Raw genomic sequence first — 19,386 nt, 5'->3', positions numbered from 1 at the left:
TATTATAAAGACAAGTATTTGGCAATGAGTGTTGTGTACAAAAATGGGACAATTTACTGAGGTAGTGAGTGTCCAGTAAACAAACTTTTGTGAGTGAAAAAACAAATAAAACCGGGAGTACAGGACAAAAGGTGCCTTCTGGCATTTTATTTAGTCTTTTCAACAATCACACAATAACAAACAAAACAAAATATCCTCCTGTTGGATGTACATGCTCAAAACACTACAACTAACTCACAAGAGCGCAAGTTATGGCACTTCCCGGATGAAAATAAATGCAGTGTTCCGTTTCCTACTGCAAATGGAACAAATTTATATACATTTATATACATATATATATACACATATACACACACAATGTAAATACTGATCAAGAACACATTCCAGTACATCAGGGGGGCTCAACCCTGGGTCCTGGAGAGGCCCTTTCCAGCAGGCTTTAGAAGTCACCCTTTTATCACTAATTTATAAACACCTGGAAGGATTTCATTCTGATCATTGAAGGTGATTTGGCAAATTCAGTCCTTTAGAAACTAGTGGAGCAATTATCTGAATACCTGCAGCCTCCTGAGGGCAGAGGTCCCTGGGTTGACTTGCTTAATTGATTAATTACTCACATGTGTTCCCAGTGTTTAGAAATTGGTGATTGAGGGTGACCTGTAAGAGTGAGTGGATTGGGGCTCTCCAGGACCAGGATTGAGCTCCTCTGATCTACATCCATTGATCCAATATGAGAAAATAAAAAGTAAAATTTCAGTCAACTAATCATTTCCCTGTTCTTGCTCACTCTCTCACACATTCAAACTTCAAAGTGCTTTATTGCAACCAAAAACACGTTTCCAACACTAATTTAAATATTTATAATTTATTGAAAGCAAACTTATTTATATTCTTACCCTCGATCTTTCTGGTTTTGATTGTTTAAGTGTGATTGTAATTTCATATACCATGTCATTACGGTTTAAGTATGTAAATAACCAACTGACTCAATTCAGAGGTTTTACCACTTTCCCTCTGTGATGAACAGAGATGCTGTGCCCTGCAGAAATGGCATTTTTAACGTGTGCAAAAACAGTCACTCCCCGCGTCACGGCAGAGCACTGAACACACTGCTCAAAAGGGTTATGAACCCTTACAGTCTGATGTCTCTGCCTCTCTCTTTCTACTCACTAAAGTTAACTGGGCTCCATCTAAAACTAAAGTAACATTAGCCAAAGCACAATACATTGAAGAATTAGAAGACATGCAAAAGTTTTACGTTCTGGAAATTAAAAAGATTACCTTAATGCAAGACTCTTCTTTCTGGTTTTCAGAACGGCTTCTCTTCGGCAACGTGTGAGGTGGGAGGGTGTGCAAATGGATTAGATTAATTGAGTAAGTTAATTTAAATAACATTGTGAAGTAGTGCCCCCAGTATGTGCACAACAATTAACCACTAATAGTAAACTCAATTTCATTACAATTTAGTAAACTTGCCATGTTCTATCTAGTAAGGTATACTATTCACATTTACAGTGTACACAGGCCAGGTGAACTAGTAAAAGAAGCAGATGGGCCAGAGAGGATGCCCGGTCACTTTTGTACCCCTCAGCCTGCCCCGATCCCCCAAAACACAGGCCAAAAAGATTCATTTTTGGTCACAGACTTTATTAGTTCCGTTTTGCTTTAAATTCAGTTAAATGATGGGTTTCGCCGTCCCCTTCGTTGAACGCCAACCCCCACGACTGCCACACAGGCCAGACCCAGCGCAGCGGCCATGACCGACATGGCGATCACAGCAGAGGAACCTGCAAGAGATTAGGACCCATTTTTACAGAAGGGACAGATGGAGACATTTTATTATCTCAAACTAATCCCCCTGTCCCCTTAAAATCAGGATCACAAGTGGTTTCACACCAATGCCAAATCAGAAGCCTGGCAGCGAAAAAACTGTCAGACCTCAGGTTGGTGTGATAGCAAGATCGGTGACCAGAAGAGCCGAAAGATCACAACTAAAGTGGATTTTTAGGTCCGGGGGAGGGAGTAAACAAGCAAGAGAGACAGATTACCCTTCGGTCCTTTTGGGTCCTTGTTCAGCCCGCGTGTTGCCGGCAACAAGGAGAAGGGGTGGTCCTCCACCGGATCCAGGACGGCGAGAGGCCCCACTGTCACGTCCCCTGCCCGGCCTGGCCGCACAGGGAGGGAGGGAGGGAGGGGAGATGAGAGCAGGGAGTCTGTTTGCCATTGTGGTTGGGTGGTTGAGATTTTATTAGGTGGGGTTCAAGCTCCCCCCACCAATGTTAAAATGGCTAAACCTTCAACCCTTCGACACTTTTAAACAGCCCGGTTCTAACAGAGGGGGACATCAGTAGACCAAACAGACTTGCCGTAGTGGGGCTCGGACCTGCGGATCCGGCCACAGCGCCCCCCGTCGCAGCAGACGCAGACCTGGTCCAGGCCGTCCACGGAGCTCCACCTGAGAGGGAGAGAGGAGGATGAGGAGCAGGGAGACCAGGGAGACCAGGGAAGCCTTCCACTTCAGCTACTTCTAGTACAGGGCCACCTCCCCTCCAACCATACCGGTTGTCCAGGAACGAACAGGCCTTGTCCACCACACTGACCCTCTGGAACGTATCTGTCACTCTCAGGTGGCAGGTAATGTAGATCTTGAAGGAAGAGAAGGGAGACTTCTATTGCAGGCATGCGTCGCACTTATTTTGACTACATTAACTCTCCCGTGTTAGGAAGCCCCACCTTGCTCCTGGATCCCACATGGAACTTAAAGGCATCCAGCTGCATCTGGAGTGTGTCATCCTGAAGTCTGTCCAGGAACCTGGAGTGAGAGCCGGTCACTTTGGCATCAACCAAACACCTTGAGTTGGAGACCGGAAGAGCGAATGAGAGTTGTGGCAAGTAAAGGCGCTTTGTACAAAGAGTGGCAGGGGGTGGGAACAAGCTCATCATAGCTTGAAGGTCCAGCTCAAGATTAGTTTCCAGGCATGGGAATAATAAAAGGTGACCACTCACCCCTTGTTCTCTACTAAAGTGTAGCTGGGCAAGGAGGTCTGGTCAGGCTCCAGGGTGGCCACACAGCTGTCCACAAACAACCTCAGGGGCACACGGCTGGCCCCGTGGACGGAGGCTTCGAGGTTCAGGACGTCCCCCAGGAAGTACACCTCAGAAGGTCTCTGGGAGCTCCAGTCATCTGTGGAGACATGAAACCCCTCCAGCACAGAGCAGCGGCCCAGCGGAGCAAGAGGGGCAGAGGGGTCGGGCCCTACCAGTCATGAGCTGCAGGGAGAAGTCAAGGAGATCCTCCACAGAGTGGGTGGAGGTGAAGGGGGCCCAGGTGGGCTTCAGGGGATCGCTGCTCACATTGCAGAGAGGAAGCAACAACAATTGAGTTATTGGCAAGGATTCAGTGAGAAGATCAATCGTTCAGTCAGGTCAAAACGTGAGTTGCCAGAGATCCAGTCACATCCTATTCCACAACACAGCACCCACAACTAACATGACAATTCCAGAGATCTAGGCAAGTTTCACTGCTATTATAGTAGTCGGCGCTACGGACAGCGAGACATTATGCAACATTGCCTAGACGGCTAAACCTTGTTGCGGTTCCAGTAGTAGTCAGCGCTGCTACAGCATAATCTTACATTAAACAATGACCCGCATGACTACAGAGAATGGTCAAACGCACAGCTACAATTCATGAGCATGAATAACATCAGTGAGTCCGATTGTATCATGTTAGAGGGGCTTTTTCCTGCTTTTCTTGTGCTTTGACTTAAAAATGGTTAATGTTGGGGGTCTTTCAACAACTGTTTTGGCTTGCTTGTTGAATACACCTGTGAGCTCCACTGTCATTTTCTGAGAGAGGTTATTTTACATATTGAAAGTCAGCGGTCACAACCGGACAACCGAACCCAAACAGCAAGGCAGTGGGAACACATTTCAAAAATCAATGTGTTAGGACTAGTACAGAAAAGCAGAAAGGACAAAGGCACGACAACAAACTTTTTTGCCATTGTCAACCGTGCCCCCTGGTGGCCGGTAACCCATTGGGTAAATCTGGGCTTGTTCAGAGTAACATCCCCCCTCCAAAAATGCAGACTTGCAGAACCAGCGAAATGAAGGCACACAGGACAGGCGAGACCCGGGAGAGTCCAGTGCCTCTCACCTCGGGTAGTGGCACTCAATACCCACGCTGAACGGGCTGGTCCGCACGATGGGAAAGCCGGGCAGGGCGGCAGGGTGGTAAACCAGGGAGAAGCTGTAGACGACGCTCTCGGAGGTCACCTGAAAGAGATGGGGGATCAGACTCTGAATGGGGCAGTTCCACACTATGGCTGGCTGGCACTGTTCCAATGTTAATTGTGGCAGCGGTTTTAGATTTAGTCTTATGACTAAAATGCTTATCCGTTTAAGTCACATTTGAGTAATTTCATCTTTCATTAGCATTTTCAGTTATTTTCAATGTATTGGACTCTTTTGTTGGTAGCATTTTTTTCTTTATTTAAGCACTTGTTTATTTGAGTTTATGCGTTTATATGAATCACTAAGATTTTAAAAATTTTAAGTGATTTTAAGAATTGATTTTAATTTTTTTTAATCACAAGTATTACAATTTGTTTTGATTTTTTTTTTTTTATTGTAAATGTAAAATACTTTACCAAATAAAATAGTATTTCATTAGTTTTAGTTATTAGTGGACAAACTGCTGTCATTTTAGTCTAGGTTAGTCAATGTAATTATAGTCACATTTTAGGCCATGCATCTTATTTTTACTGTGTGTGAAGTTTACGTCAATTAGTGGATGGATGCAAAACATTGATTTACTTGTATGGTCGCATACATTTCAAAAACCGCTATTGTAAACGTCATGGTCACGTTACCGAAATGATTATTTTTTAAGTCTCTTAAAATGCGTTTAATAAGAATAGAGTACAACAGTATGGAAGCATATAGTGGACTTTATTTAATGCAACTATAGGATTACACTTGCATTTTTCATTTTCCATGTATGCACGCGTAATTTATAAAAAAATTCAAATATAAGGTCATGCGATATGCATTTGTATATGCCAGTACGCACATTCGCTGACATTTCAAATAGCTTTTGCTTAAAACATTTCTTTTAGACACTTCCCCCGCTGTTCAACATCAAATTGGATATTTACAGTGATATTAAAAGCATATTGTTAAACTCTACTATAGCAAAGCGTGAATTGCGCTTCATGCTGTAAGCGCATAACGTGACTATACTTACGAGTTTTAACTAATTACAAGACCCGCACTTACAGGTCCTATATACAAAGGAAAAGGCGTATAACTGGAAACAACCTGCATCAGCTTCACGCTGAGCTCAATAGTTAACCACAGAAAGCCATTCAGCGTTTAGCGCAACACACGTAATCGGGTCACATTGTGTTGCGCAGATTTCCGCAGTTCTGCGCAGAGCTGCAGAATCCCACCGCTCCCATTGGCGGAACAACTGCGCAGAACTGCGATTAGCTGCGCTAAATGACTGCGGTGACAGTCGAGGCACGAGTATGATTAGACCATTAAACAACTCCTTCACCAGCCGCCTCGCAAAACTGTCATTCCTGTCCATTAGCCTTGTGCGGAGTTCTCGTTTCGTCACATTTTAGTCAACTAAAATATGAAGACATTTATTTAGTTACCGTTTTTCTTCAACACACTATTTCGTCTCGTTATCGTCACTGAAAATAGGTCGTTGACGATTATGTTTCGTCATAGTTTTCGTTTCCACTGCACTGTTCCCACGGTGCGGCGTGCCAGGGACGGCCAGTGGTCACAGCGTGCCCAGAGGTGTGGACAGACTCCAGCAGCAATAGGACAACACTAATGAGGACATTCAGGTGCAAAGTTATATAAACACTACCAGCGTGTGGTGGTAGGGAATTAAATGCATCCCTTTTGCTTAAACGCATTTGCAACAGGAAAATCTTACAGTCACCCGACTCCCGCAGCCCTTCAGCGCCGACTCGAAGACCAGGACCCGCGCCGAGGCCTCCTGGCGGGCCACCGTGCAGCCTCCCATCTGGACATCCGAGGCCTGGATCAGCCGGCCCGTCCCGAACAGGTCTCTGTGAACCGCCACCTCCACGGTCCTCCGGCCGCACTGGGCGGACAAGGCCCGAGTCACCGACCGGCGGTAGAGGGGCGGGATAGACGCCAGCTGCAAGACGCCCTTTCGAGTGGGTCTAAAGGAGGTCAGGGACAGGTCAGCCCAGTGTCCGGCGTGGCAAAAGCCAATCATAGAACAGACGACAGACAGAGACAGATAGCAATTCGTTCCTCCTTCCATTGTCGTTGGTTATCCGACCGCCAACCCTCCCATTCACTGGCTGCGGATGCTCTCTCTTATATAGACCAACCCCCTCCACCCCAAATTCATAGCGCTTGTTCAATGGTGTACAGGTGGTCCTTAGACGTCCCCAATTGAACACGCTCATCGGATCAATTAGTATTTCAACCAGTTTAATTACATGAACGAATTGGATGAATGCACGATGAATGAACGCACCAATACGTAATGCGTAGACCTGCAAATAAAATATATTTGTACAGAATAAAACGAAGAGAGTGTGCAACTGTCTGCCCCGGTTATGACTGGCGCAACCAGCATTTAATTCTAAAATAGGTGAGGCCTTGATCTAAAAAAATGACAGGCTTTTGCAGAGTATAAATATAGTTATAGATATAGATATAGATTACTCTAACACGCACATTGTGTATCCAAAATAACAGTGTACAACAACACCGACTGTAACAGAGCAGAATGTGTAACTGACAAGTGTGGGTACAAGCTTTCACAATACTCACATGCGGGCACATCAATTCCGTCTGCGATCAGGGTTTATAAAGGTATAACGATATAATCTGCTGCTGTCTATACTTCCAAATGTATTTATTGAATTCAAACTCATGGGACGGTGCCTCAACGCCCTCAAAACACCAGGAGCGTTTGTGCGCAAATACGCAATAGCGCAGTAATATTGGCCCTCATATGCAGGATTACATATACACGAATATTTGAGCTATTCTTCCTGTATTGTATTGTATCGGTGTATTGTACTTGGCCTGCTCGGACTTCCAGGTCCCCACACTCAATGACAGTGGCTCCTGACTCTAATTAGAAACATAAGCAAGTGTCCAGTGGAGAGGAGGCCATTCGCCACATCGTGCTCGTTTGGTGTCCATTAATAACTAAGTGATCAAGGATCCTATCCAGTCTATTTTTTTAATGTTCACAAATTGTCGCTTCAACCACATCGCTGGGGAGTTTCTGTTTGCCTTTTTTATTGCTTCCCCACATTGTTTGGATGGAGAAAGTGAGGAGACCACATTGACTCCTAGGTCTTTCTCATGTGTTACTTCATCTAGTTCTGTTCCTCCCATAGTGTAATTATAGTGGAAATTATTGTTACCTGCATGTATTACCTTGCACTTGTCCACATTGAATTTGCCAAGTGACGGAAACTGACATTAAACTTTTCATGAAATCGAGCCTGTGTTTCTGCGAATAGCGGAAATAATCGTGGGAGGGGAGGGGAGGGGAGGAGAGGGGGTTCAGTCACAGTGAGAGCTGCAAGTACAGAACTGCACAGAAACACTGCGTGCATATCGGCGCTGTACCTTCACCTATAGTAACGCAACGGTAAGACAACTGCTGTCTAAAGATTTCTGCAGACTTAAATATATTATAAATATATATATTGATGTGGGCGCTATTAATATTATGCACATATAAATATGAATCAATAAATGTGTTTAGATCATTTGCACGCTGTTAACACGGTGTGAAAACGACTACTTTCCAGTTCTAAAGCCCACCGTTCAGTGTTCATTTCAGCACAATTGAGTGTATAATGCCTTAAAGCTATTCTTCTTCTTCTTCTTCTTCTTCTTCTTCTTCTTCTTCTTCTTCTTCTTCTTCTTCTTATTATTATTAATATTATGAGAATTTAATTGTTAACATAATTTAGATAATTGAATTTAGATTTCAAAAGAACTTGGGATAAGACTATATTTCCAAATATAGAAATCTACCAAAAACCTTACTGCATCGCTACATTACAGTCATATCCCGGTGTGACGGATTGTTTTATTTTACCTTGTGGTACCCAAAAGTTTCGTTTAGGTAAGTTTCGTTTCTCTGTTAGTGATCCTTAACTGTCTGTTTTTCCGGTGTTATTTCGACATTTTTATTATTAAAAGTCTATAAGCAATTAACTGAATTAAGTTTTTAGCATTGGCTTCGTCACACCACTATATATATATATATATATATATATATATATATATATATATATATATCTGAGTACAAAAGAAAGTACATGAGAAACAAAACAATTATTTAATTAATTAAATGTGGATCTGGCCCCGCTGTTTTGCAATATTATTATTATTATAATTATGAATAATAATAATAATAATAATAATAATAATAATAATAATAAATCAATATTCATACTACTACTACCAATAATACATCATCATACTAATATTACTACTGCTACTACTACTAATACTAATATTACTACTACTTCTAATATTACTACTAATAATAAGCAGTACCCGATGTTAGGAGGTGGTCTGGCCGGCCGGTGCCGAATGCTTCTCTGTGGTCCTAAAACGATCCCACCCCCAGGGTTTGCATGGCTGCTCCAGGAGCGATGATGTCACAGCCGGGCGCCGTGGTGGTGCAGCAGGTGACCAGCGCCCAGAGAAGCGACACCTGGAACTCGGGCATCTGCGACTGCTTCGACGACATGGGCATCTGTGAGTCCGCGCATGCGTCCGACAGCACCTCCGTGTAGACCGAGGGCTTCCAATTCCCCACCCTGCTGATCTGTGTTCAGACCAAGCTCCCAATTACTTAATTGAACCTTAATTCAACTAATAAGTTCCTGAATCTGAGCCTTTTAATTATTTTGAAGTTAAGTATAGAATTGTAAAACAACTTATAAAAGAACCAGCTGTTCTATTACACAATTTCAAAAGTCAAACCTAATCATATTATTATTTCAATTAAGGTTCAATTAAGTAACTGAGAGCTCAGCTGGAACCAAAACCAGCAGGGTGGGGGCTCCTCCAGGACTGGGGTTGGGACCCCTGGGTGCACGACTGACCCCTCTGCCCCACCAGGGTCACTAATAATGTTTTGCTTGGTGGGGTTTTAAGATGGTTAATCACATATTGAACAGCTAATATCGGGAGCTTTTAAAGGTTTTCCCAGCAGCCCTGGTGCTGAACACACCTGTTTGTCTCGTTTCCTCTTTCTAAGCATCGCTTGTGCTTGCCTGTGTATTTCACCCTTTCCTAGTGTATTTTAAAGTGCTAGCACCAGAAAAATACATGCCACTGAAATTGTCTGATGGAAAATAAGTCAGGCAGTGACCCTAGACTAGGTGGCCTTTTTCAAAACACAGTGGCCATCTTGGATTTGTTGGTGACTTCTGTGCCCACACCCCTCCCTTCCACTTCCTGATACTATCTCTCGAACTGTGAGAAAGAGAAAAGAAACAAAGTCACCGTTGGGTACGAGAGAAACCACACGGTCTAACTGTGTGACTAGCTACAGCTAGCCTGTTTCCTGTTATTATACATCTGAGAGAGAGAGGTTTGCACTGCTGCATGGCACCCTGGGCGTTGCACTGAAGAGTCCTGTGGGTGGCTCCCTGATTAGCGGAAGGGTGTTAAGTGATATCAAGGCTGTCCCTGACTCCTGCTGTTCTCCCCTCCTTCCTCCGATCTCTCCCAGGCTGCTGCGGGACGTTCTGCCTGCCCTGCCTGGCGTGCCAGACCGCCACAGACATGGGCGAGAGCTGCTGCCTTCCCTGGCTGCTGCCCGGCACAGGAGAGATCGCCATGCGGACGGCCATCCGGGAGAGATACGGCATCCGGGTAAGTCCCACTGGAGGCAGTGTCCTGTTATCACCCCCGGGCTAACATACTTACACCCCTTACCCACCACTCTCCATCACTGGCACAAACACAAGCCGCTTCCTCAGCCTAATCACACACACACACTCACTCCCTCTCTCTGTGCAGGGCAACATCCTGGATGATGCCTCCATGCTGTGCTGGTGCCACTGCTGCACCCTTTGCCAAATGGCCCGAGAGGTCCGGGTCAGGAAGAACATGATCAACGTCCACACGTCCACCACCACTGCCTACGCCCCTGTGTCTCAGTACTAGTCGCCCCAGGGCCGTGGAATGGCCGAGCTGAGAGGTGGAGGCGGTACAACACCTCCCAAGGCAGACTTCCACTCTTCCTTTAAAAAAAAAAAATATAACAAATAAAATCAGGGCTGTTCCACCTGCTGGCTGACTGTGTTCTGTGCCTCTTTATTCCTCTCTGGTCAAGGGCAGCGAGAGTGCTTGAATCCTCCTCACTGTGCGCTCATCCCCTGTCGCACACACTGAATTTCCTAAGTTGCCCACCTGGCGCTTGTTGATGACATCAACGTGGCGCTTGTGTTACATTCGTTTCTCTTACAGCAGTGGTTCCCAACCCTGGTCCGGGAGGAGCCCCTACACTGCTGTTTTTTGTCCCAACTGAGATTTCCATTACTTAATTGGGCCCTTAATTGAACTAATTTCCTAAACCAGAGCCTTTTCATTATTTTAAACAGTAGGGGTTTTAATGTAAGTATATAATTGTATAAATAACTTATTAAAGAACCAACTATTTTATTACACAATTTAAAAGTCAGGCTTCTGCTGGTTTTGGTTCCAACAGGTCTCAGTTATTTAATAAGGTCCTTATTGTCTCAGGTTGGCTGATCTAAGGCTCACGCTGTAGACAATGGCATGCCAATAGAGCTCATTTATGGTCTGATGAGAGAGAGAGAGAGAGAGAGAGAGAGAGTGAGAGTGCACACTGGTGAGAGCATGAGAGCTGTCATTCTAGTCTGCTCTTACATGCACACGAGTGTCCCCACACCCCTGCCCGAATCACAGTACTCCCCCTCCAGGACAGAGGACCGCACCACATGGGCAAGACATGCCAACCGTAACCCCCAGGAGCAGCCAGCAGAGCAGAGAGCTGCCCCCAGAGACCAGGATTTCCTGTAACACCCAACAGACACTCCTGCACCGGTGAAACGAAACCACAGACGGAGGAAACCAGAGGCAGGCCGGCTTCTGCTCACGAAAGGAGGTTAAATGGGGGAGGAGAGCAAAAGAAAGAAGAAAACCATACACCAACCCCCAAGTGAAAAATGAGAAGTGAACCTTAAGGAGGAGTTACCACTGGGAGTGAAAAAATAACCTACAGATAGCATATTGAAAGAAAGGTTTTGCTTCATGATGTCTAATATACACTAAATTATATAATGGATTTGGTCAATTCAACAACTTAATATGAGTTTGATGTTCCTTACTACCACTGAGCTCAGCTTCTGCCCTGTCCCTGACGTGAACATGCTCCATCTCATCCCTAACATCTATACTGCTCGCCCTTGCCACAGTCTCAGATGATCACTCTGGTAAATTAGTAAAAACAAACAAAAAGCTGTAAGACATAGTAGCCTTTACCTCGTCAAAATGTACGTATATGCCATTTTGCAAGAAGATTAGATGCAATGAGAGGAATGATGGCTGCTTCTGTAACTTACTGTTCTTTAAGAAAATTAGAACAGCTACTATGTCTGCTCAGACAAAACATGTAATTTTACTCCAGCAGACAAGACATTACATGTGCATTAATTAACGCGCCTGTGAGATCAGATTACACACCACTGTAAAAGATGTAGGTTTGCGGTCCGTTCAGTTTTGACGACAGCTCCCCTGGTGGATCATCGACAGTGGATTGTGTGTGTGTGTGTCGTTAGGCAAGGCGTAGGGGAAAACATGGGATGGATTCAATCAGTGTTTGAATTGGGTTAGACTTTATGGGCGGTGCCTTAATCCTGGTGGGGGGGGTGTTGCCAAAAAAAAAGTTTAATCTTCTTCATATGACATTATCCTTCAAGGAAAGACTATGGGCATAAATACGTTAATCTCCCTTTAAAATAACAACCATAAAACACAAAACAAACCACGTTTTTGTTTTTAATGTTGCTAGATCTCACAGTGATAAAATAAGGAAGATATGGTTTAGGCGACAATAACATAAAAAAGTTGGAAAAACATTTCTTTGCAAAGTGCAAACAGACGACATGCAAATAGGCTGACATTAAATTAAAGATTAGTGTCTAACTAAGCATTATTATCTCCTCAATCATAATGACGAAAAATTATTAACTTGAATAATTTCATTCAGAATGACGAAGTTTGTTCCATGTAACCGTGTTTTTCAGAGCAACGTTAGCATAACTACCTACAATTGTCTGATAGAGAAGATTAAAAACTGTATGCATATGAACACTTCAATACTTTTTGATTTCGTTTTTTGTTTTTATTTTATAAGACACAACTATGCTACTTAGTTAACATACTTAATACCTTCCTGTTATTGTTCGGAATAAACACATTACTATTGTAGCGACCTAACCTTTTAATGGTCGTTGTTGAAATAAAAGCAAAAGAAGTAGAAGTCTTCCAAAACAAAACTGGTGTTCATTGGTCTTTTCAAAGAGTTACACCTACTTTCACCACTTACCCCACTATCGCAATAAGACCCGCATAAATTCCACACAGGGATTTCCCATTGACTCCCACCCAATCACCGCTCCCGGCTGTACCACCCAAAGACGGGCGGAGCCACACAACCACAATTAACCCACAAACTTCCCGCCCTAACCCAACACAACACCCCACATGTAACACACATTCACACAGACAGGGTCCGCGAACTGACCCAGGCCACCCTGCATACATACATTTACATCCTCCCCCCACCTTGGGCTGCCCTACTGGCATACATACACCGGCCAGGATCGCTACAATGTTATTAAATCGCTTGCCTGTGACATTGGAGGGGACACGTCCCCACGTCCCCCGTGTCAGTTTCGCCCTTGATTTCAACATTGTCCCAGGTACAAGTTAGTAAGATATATGCGCCCTCTTGTACTTAATTCTATCAGTAAAATGAACAAGGAAAATGGTTCAAGCCCACATTTCTACACGGAGCTGTTGTCTACATTGATATCGGTCTGTAGGTTTGTGTACAAAGCTTTGTAAATGCATTCCTGCAGAAATGACGCACATTGCTTGTGACACGGGACAGGGTGTCCACCGGACTGTATAACCCAAATGTAGTCTGCCCATCTACGCCCCATACTGTTTCCCGCGCACTGGGACCCAGAATGAATAACAGTCCCAGAGAATATTACCTCTCCGCGCAGGTTCGGACTTCAACTAGTTTATCGAGGCTTGCCGATCATTTCAATTGAAATCGTGTGAATTGCTTCTGCGCCATTAACCCGTGATTGACAGCACCTGATCGTAATTGCCTGGGAGCTATATGAGGTAGGGCGCCAGGCTAGTGCGGTAGTGTCAGTTTTGAGCTGTATTTATATAGCGCCATGCAGGCTCACAGAAACGGTCTGGGTGCGGTAGTGGTTTTAATGGTGCTGGCGTCCGCAGACGCCAATCGCAGGCGGTTCTCTACGCAAATTGTGTAATTTGAATTTCAGGATCGGGAACGACTGCGCTATAAATCCCGTGTAAGATGTTGCTTCAATAGTGTTCCACACAAGTCTCAGGTTCATGTTCTTCTGGCACTGCGGATATGATGTAAATGATCTTCAATTCTTCATTTTAATTACATAGTTCTGCCAACCACTTACTGCTCCCACAACCTCATACACACTATGTTAGAAGCATTTAATGAAATATTTGTTAACGTCTGCTGTGTGTTTTTAATTGCTTCTAAAATAACGACGGAATGTACGTCACCTGCCAATCAGCAGTGAGCATTTACAGCCTTTTAGATCCGTCTACGCTTAAACAATGATCAATCAAATTACATATTCATTTAATAAATTATGCAAAAACAACGGCCACATACAGAAATTTGATCTTATAATACATGAAATGTATTAAGTAGTAGTACTAATAGTACTATTATGGTAATAAACAGTTAATGGGTAATCGGCAATTATTGTACTTTTCTCACACGCACCTCACCACCCAGTCTCCGGTGTTAACAGTGCCCAGGCACCCTGACCCCTGTGCCTGGCACACGCCGGACACGCTGCAGGACTCATCACGCACAAGCGCCAATTCGGATCTGTCCAATCGCTGCCCTCCGCCAATCAGGGCTCGGAGGTATTTAAGGAGCTGAGCGCGGCTTCTCACTACTTCGCTTGTAGTGTTTTGAGATGGAGAAGTGTGGGATCAATGTGCGGGTCTGGGTTTGTGTCTCTGTGCTGCTGGCAGCAGCCATTGGTGTGTCTTTAGCCCAGGTTCAGAAATGTCAGGTCAGTGAGGCTGAGAAGATGGCGTGTGGAGACCCGGCGGTCAGTAGCGCGGACTGTGAGGCGAGTGACTGCTGCTTTGATCCGAGGGCCAGACAGCGCTGTTACTACAGCAGTGACGGTGAGAGGGTCGCCAGTGAAACACAGCTGCAGATCTGCAGGTCGTGCTCTTGGTGTGATTGAATCCTCGCTACAATACTGCCCTCTCCCTGCAGTGACGGTGCAGTGCACCACGGATGGGCAGTTCGTGCTTGTGGTGCCCAGGGACGTCACCACCCCTCCGCTGAGCCTCGATACCGTCAGCCTGCTGGGGGGTCAGAGCGCCCCCTGTACTCCTGTCAGCACCACTGCTGGCTTTGCCAAGTTCCAGTTCCCAGTCAGTGCCTGCGGCAGCATCCTGAAGGTGAGCCTCTCCCAGCACTGCCAGGAGCATCGCAGCCCTGTGTGGAGCTGCTGCCTGCTGTGCCCCCTGTCTGGTGTCTAATGTGGGCTGTGATTGGTGTTCCAGGCTGAGGGGGGAGACCTGCTGTATGAGAACATGATGTCCTCTGCCTTTGACGTTCAGAAGGGGCCTGATGGCTCCATCACCAGGGACAGCCTCTATGAGTGAGTGGCTCCCTTGTGCCCCCAGTGGCCTTTCCCCTTGGTGAGGGTCCCGACTGATCCACTGCTGGCTGCTTCTCCCTCCAGGCTGACCTTCCTCTGCCGGTACTCGGGCAGTGAGCTGCTTCCTGTGGAGGCTGTAGTCTACACTGCAGCCCCCCCTCCCCCTTCAGTCGTGGCCCCGGGGCCCCTCAGTGTGGAGCTCAGGATTGCAACAGGTACTGTGCCCAGCTGTCCACAGGGCCGTGGCAGTGAAGGGCTTCCAATGCATGTTGGCTTCCTAACAGCCCTGCTGTTCCTCTGTAGAAGCCGTGTATGACTCCTACTACAGGGATGTGGACTACCCTGTGACCAAGGTCCTGCGGGATCCTGTGTATGTTGAGGTTCGCATCCTGAACAGGACTGACCCCAACATCGTCCTTACCCTGGAAGACTGCTGGGCAACGTCCACCTCCAACCCTCTCGGCCAGCCCCAGTGGAGCCTGCTGGTGAATGGGTAACTGGAGCCCTGTCTCTCCTGCTGGCCAACCTGTGCTGCTGGTTTGGGCAGAGCTCTTGACCTGGGTGTGGTTGTCCTTCCAGGTGTCCATACAAAGATGACCCGTACCAGACCAGCTTGATTCCTGTGGGCGGCTCCTCCAGGCTGCTGTACCCAACGCACTATGAGCGCTTCGTGGTCCAGATGTTCACTTTTGTGGACGCTGGCTCCCAGCTCCCTCTGAAGGAGACGGTGAGGTTCTGTCCGAGGAGATCAATGGGCTTCACTGGATTGAATGGGTTTGTATTGAGCTGCATCTCTTGCTCCCCCAGGTGTTCATCCACTGTAGTGCAGCCGTGTGCCGACCTAATGCCACAGACAGCTGTGTCCCTCAGTGCAGCCGCAGAATACGTGAGTAGCTGGTTCCAGTGTGATGGGGATTGATGGATCTCAATGCCAGCACAGGGAGATCCTACTGGAGAAATGCCCTTCTGTTACTGGGCCTGCTCTTGGCTGCTGTAATGCTGCTCCTGTCCTGCAGGGAGAGCTGTGACCTCAGTGCAGAGGGCCCCTGGGGGGACTGCAGTGGTGTCCAGTGGGGAAGTGATCCTGATGGCCTCTGAGCTCCCTGCTGTGGACAGGAGGGCTTCTCCCAGTGAAGGTGAGGAGGGGAGCTGGACTCTGCTGGGGCTTGGCCCTGTGTCCTCTGCCCTTGTGAGCAGCCTGTCCCTCTCCTGTCCCCACAGGGCCCCAGGTCTTCAGCTATGCTGTGCTTGGAGTGGCTGCCTGTGCTGTGCTGGTGCTCGGTGCTCTGGGACTGGCTGCTGTGTGGAGAGAGCGGCCCCTGGTGCAGAAGACCCCACTCTGAATGGGGAGGTTAAATCTGTCATGGCTCAATAAAATGATTGAAATGTAACCATTCTTGTCTCGTGTGCATTTAATTCTAGGAATGCCATGGAGTCTTGCTTGTGTGAGGAAACAAGTGTCAGAAATGACAAATTGCTATAAAAGAAACCTTTGATTACACCTTATTAAGTTTAATGTGTTCTGTAAAGTAGCACTATAAAGGTATATGGTAGTAGTAAAATGGAGACGGATATTTAGGGGACACCACAATACTATATTGTCTTTTATAGACGATACAATCGCCCATAAGGCTGATTATACTATTCACATATACACTCACCTAAAGGATTATTAGGAACGCCATACTAATACTGTGTTTGACCCCCTTTCGCCTTCAGAACTGCCTTAATTCTACGTGGCATTGATTCAACAAGGTGCTGAAAGCATTCTTTAGAAATGTTGGCCCATATTGATAGGATAGCATCTTGCAGTTGATGGAGATTTGTGGGATGCACATCCAGGGCACGAAGCTCCCGTTCCACCACATCCCAAAGATGCTCTATTGGGTTGAGATCTGGTGACTGTGGGGGCCAGTTTAGTACAGTGAACTCATTGTCATGTTCAAGAAACCAATTTGAAATGATTCGACCTTTGTGACATGGTGCATTATCCTGCTGGAAGTAGCCATCAGAGGATGGGTACATGGTGGTCATAAAGGGATGGACATGGTCAGAAACAATGCTCAGGTAGGCCGTGGCATTTAAACGATGCCCAATTGGCACTAAGGGGCCTAAAGTGTGCCAAGAAAACATCCCCCACACCATTACACCACCACCACCAGCCTGCACAGTGGTAACAAGGCATGATGGATCCATGTTCTCATTCTGTTTACGCCAAATTCTGACTCTACCATCTGAATGTCTCAACAGAAATCCAGACTCATCAGACCAGGCAACATTTTTCCAGTCTTCAACTGTCCAATTTTGGTGAGCTTGTGCAAATTGTAGCCTCTTTTTCCTATTTGTAGTGGAGATGAGTGATACCCGGTGGGGTCTTCTGCTGTTGTAGCCCATCCGCCTCAAGGTTGTACGTGTTGTGGCTTCACAAATGCTTTGCTGCATACCTCGGTTGTAACGAGTGGTTATTTCAGTCAAAGTTGCTCTTCTATCAGCTTGAATCAGTCGGCCCATTCTCCTCTGACCTCTAGCATCAACAAGGCATTTTCGCCCACAGGACTGCCGCATACTGGATTTTTTTCCCTTTTCACACCATTCTTTGTAAACCCTAGAAATGGTTGTGCGTGAAAATCCCAGTAACTGAGCAGATTGTGAAATACTCAGACCGGCCCGTCTGGCACCAACAACCATGCCACGCTCAAAATTGCTTAAATCACCTTTCTTTCCCATTCAGACATTCAGTTTGGAGTTCAGGAGATTGTCTTGACCAGGACCACACCCCTAAATGCATTGAAGCAACTGCCATGTGATTGGTTGGTTAGATAATTGCATTAATGAGAAATTGAACAGGTATTCCTAATAATCCTTTAGGTGAGTGTATAGTAGACCGTTGTATTCAATAACTACATGCTTAAATATTGGATGCGTTTACGGTACAGACTGTCAGATTTTGAAACTGAATTGCTTGCTGCTCAGATCTGAGCAGAATGAAGACACCCTGCACACAGTCAACTCGTCCGTGTGTGGAAGCATCAGGAGACTGTCACGTGGTTATATATTTGTTATTGTACATGTTATCTTGCCATTTCATATGCACTTTTAATGTATCATGAAAATATCCTGTGTTTTATTCCTACAAGACGAACCGAGCTCACTTGGTTATTGCAATGTGAACAGCAGTGGTCCGAGTCCTGAGAAAACACGGATGCTTCCCCACTCCCGCCACTCTTGGTGCAAAGAGGGTCTTGCAGGAGTCCGAGGGGCTCGGTTTCCATCCGTGTGTCCGGGTCTTGGTCTATCTGTCAAGCGCATTTCGTCGATTCCTGTCATTTAAATATAACTATTGACGGTTCTGTCTCTCTGGTTAACCCATTCATAATAACCCGCCTCTGATGAGGCCAGCGCCGCTCGCTGTAGCCTTTTCACTGATAATGAAAATAACCTGACATGACAAAAATATGACAACATACACATATTCATACATGAAATCACCAAAGAGAATCCCGTACATATTTTGAGAATGGGTTTATTATATTTGTTATTAGTAGATTAAATAAGGCTGTTTCTCGGTATTGTTGGGCTCCGATTGAAGCCCAATTAAGATGATTGACACCTGGGGCGGGTTGTACTAACAGGATCAGAAAACAGGATCGGATCCGGGCTCACTGGATCCGGATCATGAAAAGGCACTGTAGAAGCAGATCAAGATCCGGCTCCGCTGATCGGATTTTTTAATCCGATTATAAGCAGCGCTGCGGTGACAGCAGTTTCCTATTGACATGAAGCGGCTCTCCATCTCTGAGCGGCTGTTTGAACCTCTACTGCTCTAATGACTCAACCACAATCGTAAACTATCACAAAACTATACTGTGCTGTATTGCTGACAAGTGTATTAATTAAACATTCAATTAATTAGTCCGTAACCCGAAAAGTTGTCCGTCAAGGACACTGTCCTTTGGATCCGTTAAAACCGCACTAAGTACACAACCTTTCCAGTTTCTTGCACTGGTGTGCGCTCACAAGCTACGCCACTGTTTCTTTAACTCCTCAACTACAAACATAATATAATAATAATAATTTGCCAATAATCAATTGTATTTATAACGCGATTTTCTTATACACAATAGCGCTACAAGTCAAACAGTTAAAACAGACAAGATCCAACAGGCAACAAAGGGGTAGCAAAAAACTTGCAACAAAGAGAGATCCTTAACAGCTTTTAAAAATGTGAGTTAACAAATGTCTTAAAACTATGGAGTGGCGCTTCTGTAGGGCTGCGCAGCCGTGGAGCTGCTCTGTCGGCTCGGTCACCTTTCGTCTTCAGTCTGCAATGGGGCGCTGGAGAAATAAGGGCTTTTACATTATGATTTACAATAATGTACATAAATAAAAACCTAATCGCACACAAACT

At 45.6% G+C, this 19,386-nt stretch overlaps 3 protein-coding genes across 3 annotated transcripts; 2 read left to right on the top strand and 1 right to left on the bottom strand.

Annotated features, from left to right (window-relative positions):
• Positions 1-1,626: 1,626 nt before the first annotated feature.
• LOC136768395 (zona pellucida sperm-binding protein 3) lies at positions 1,627-6,350 on the bottom strand. The gene is made up of 9 exons (XM_066722582.1): positions 5,954-6,350; positions 4,160-4,278; positions 3,261-3,346; positions 3,007-3,184; positions 2,734-2,851; positions 2,560-2,645; positions 2,367-2,455; positions 2,049-2,165; positions 1,627-1,787 (listed from the first exon to the last, which is right to left on the bottom strand). The coding sequence occupies exons 1-9, from the start codon at positions 6,308-6,310 to the stop codon at positions 1,672-1,674; spliced, it is 1,266 nt and encodes a 421-aa protein (XP_066578679.1). The 5' UTR covers positions 6,311-6,350; the 3' UTR covers positions 1,627-1,671.
• A 1,225-nt stretch (positions 6,351-7,575) lies between these two features.
• LOC136768428 (placenta-specific gene 8 protein) lies at positions 7,576-10,334 on the top strand. The gene is made up of 4 exons (XM_066722647.1): positions 7,576-7,663; positions 8,657-8,787; positions 9,770-9,912; positions 10,060-10,334. The coding sequence occupies exons 2-4, from the start codon at positions 8,664-8,666 to the stop codon at positions 10,204-10,206; spliced, it is 414 nt and encodes a 137-aa protein (XP_066578744.1). The 5' UTR covers positions 7,576-7,663; positions 8,657-8,663; the 3' UTR covers positions 10,207-10,334.
• A 3,915-nt stretch (positions 10,335-14,249) lies between these two features.
• LOC136768393 (zona pellucida sperm-binding protein 4) lies at positions 14,250-16,369 on the top strand. Its single transcript, XM_066722579.1, has 9 exons — positions 14,250-14,493; positions 14,588-14,775; positions 14,881-14,978; positions 15,063-15,193; positions 15,282-15,471; positions 15,558-15,705; positions 15,786-15,864; positions 15,995-16,114; positions 16,200-16,369. The coding sequence occupies exons 1-9, from the start codon at positions 14,277-14,279 to the stop codon at positions 16,319-16,321; spliced, it is 1,293 nt and encodes a 430-aa protein (XP_066578676.1). The 5' UTR covers positions 14,250-14,276; the 3' UTR covers positions 16,322-16,369.
• Positions 16,370-19,386: the final 3,017 nt, after the last annotated feature.

The sequence above is a fragment of the Amia ocellicauda genome, chromosome 14 (assembly GCF_036373705.1).
Source record: "Amia ocellicauda isolate fAmiCal2 chromosome 14, fAmiCal2.hap1, whole genome shotgun sequence".
In the NCBI taxonomy this organism is placed as follows: domain Eukaryota; kingdom Metazoa; phylum Chordata; class Actinopteri; order Amiiformes; family Amiidae; genus Amia; species Amia ocellicauda.
Note: the sequence above shows the minus strand (reverse complement) of the source record. Positions and strands in the feature narration are given on the sequence as shown.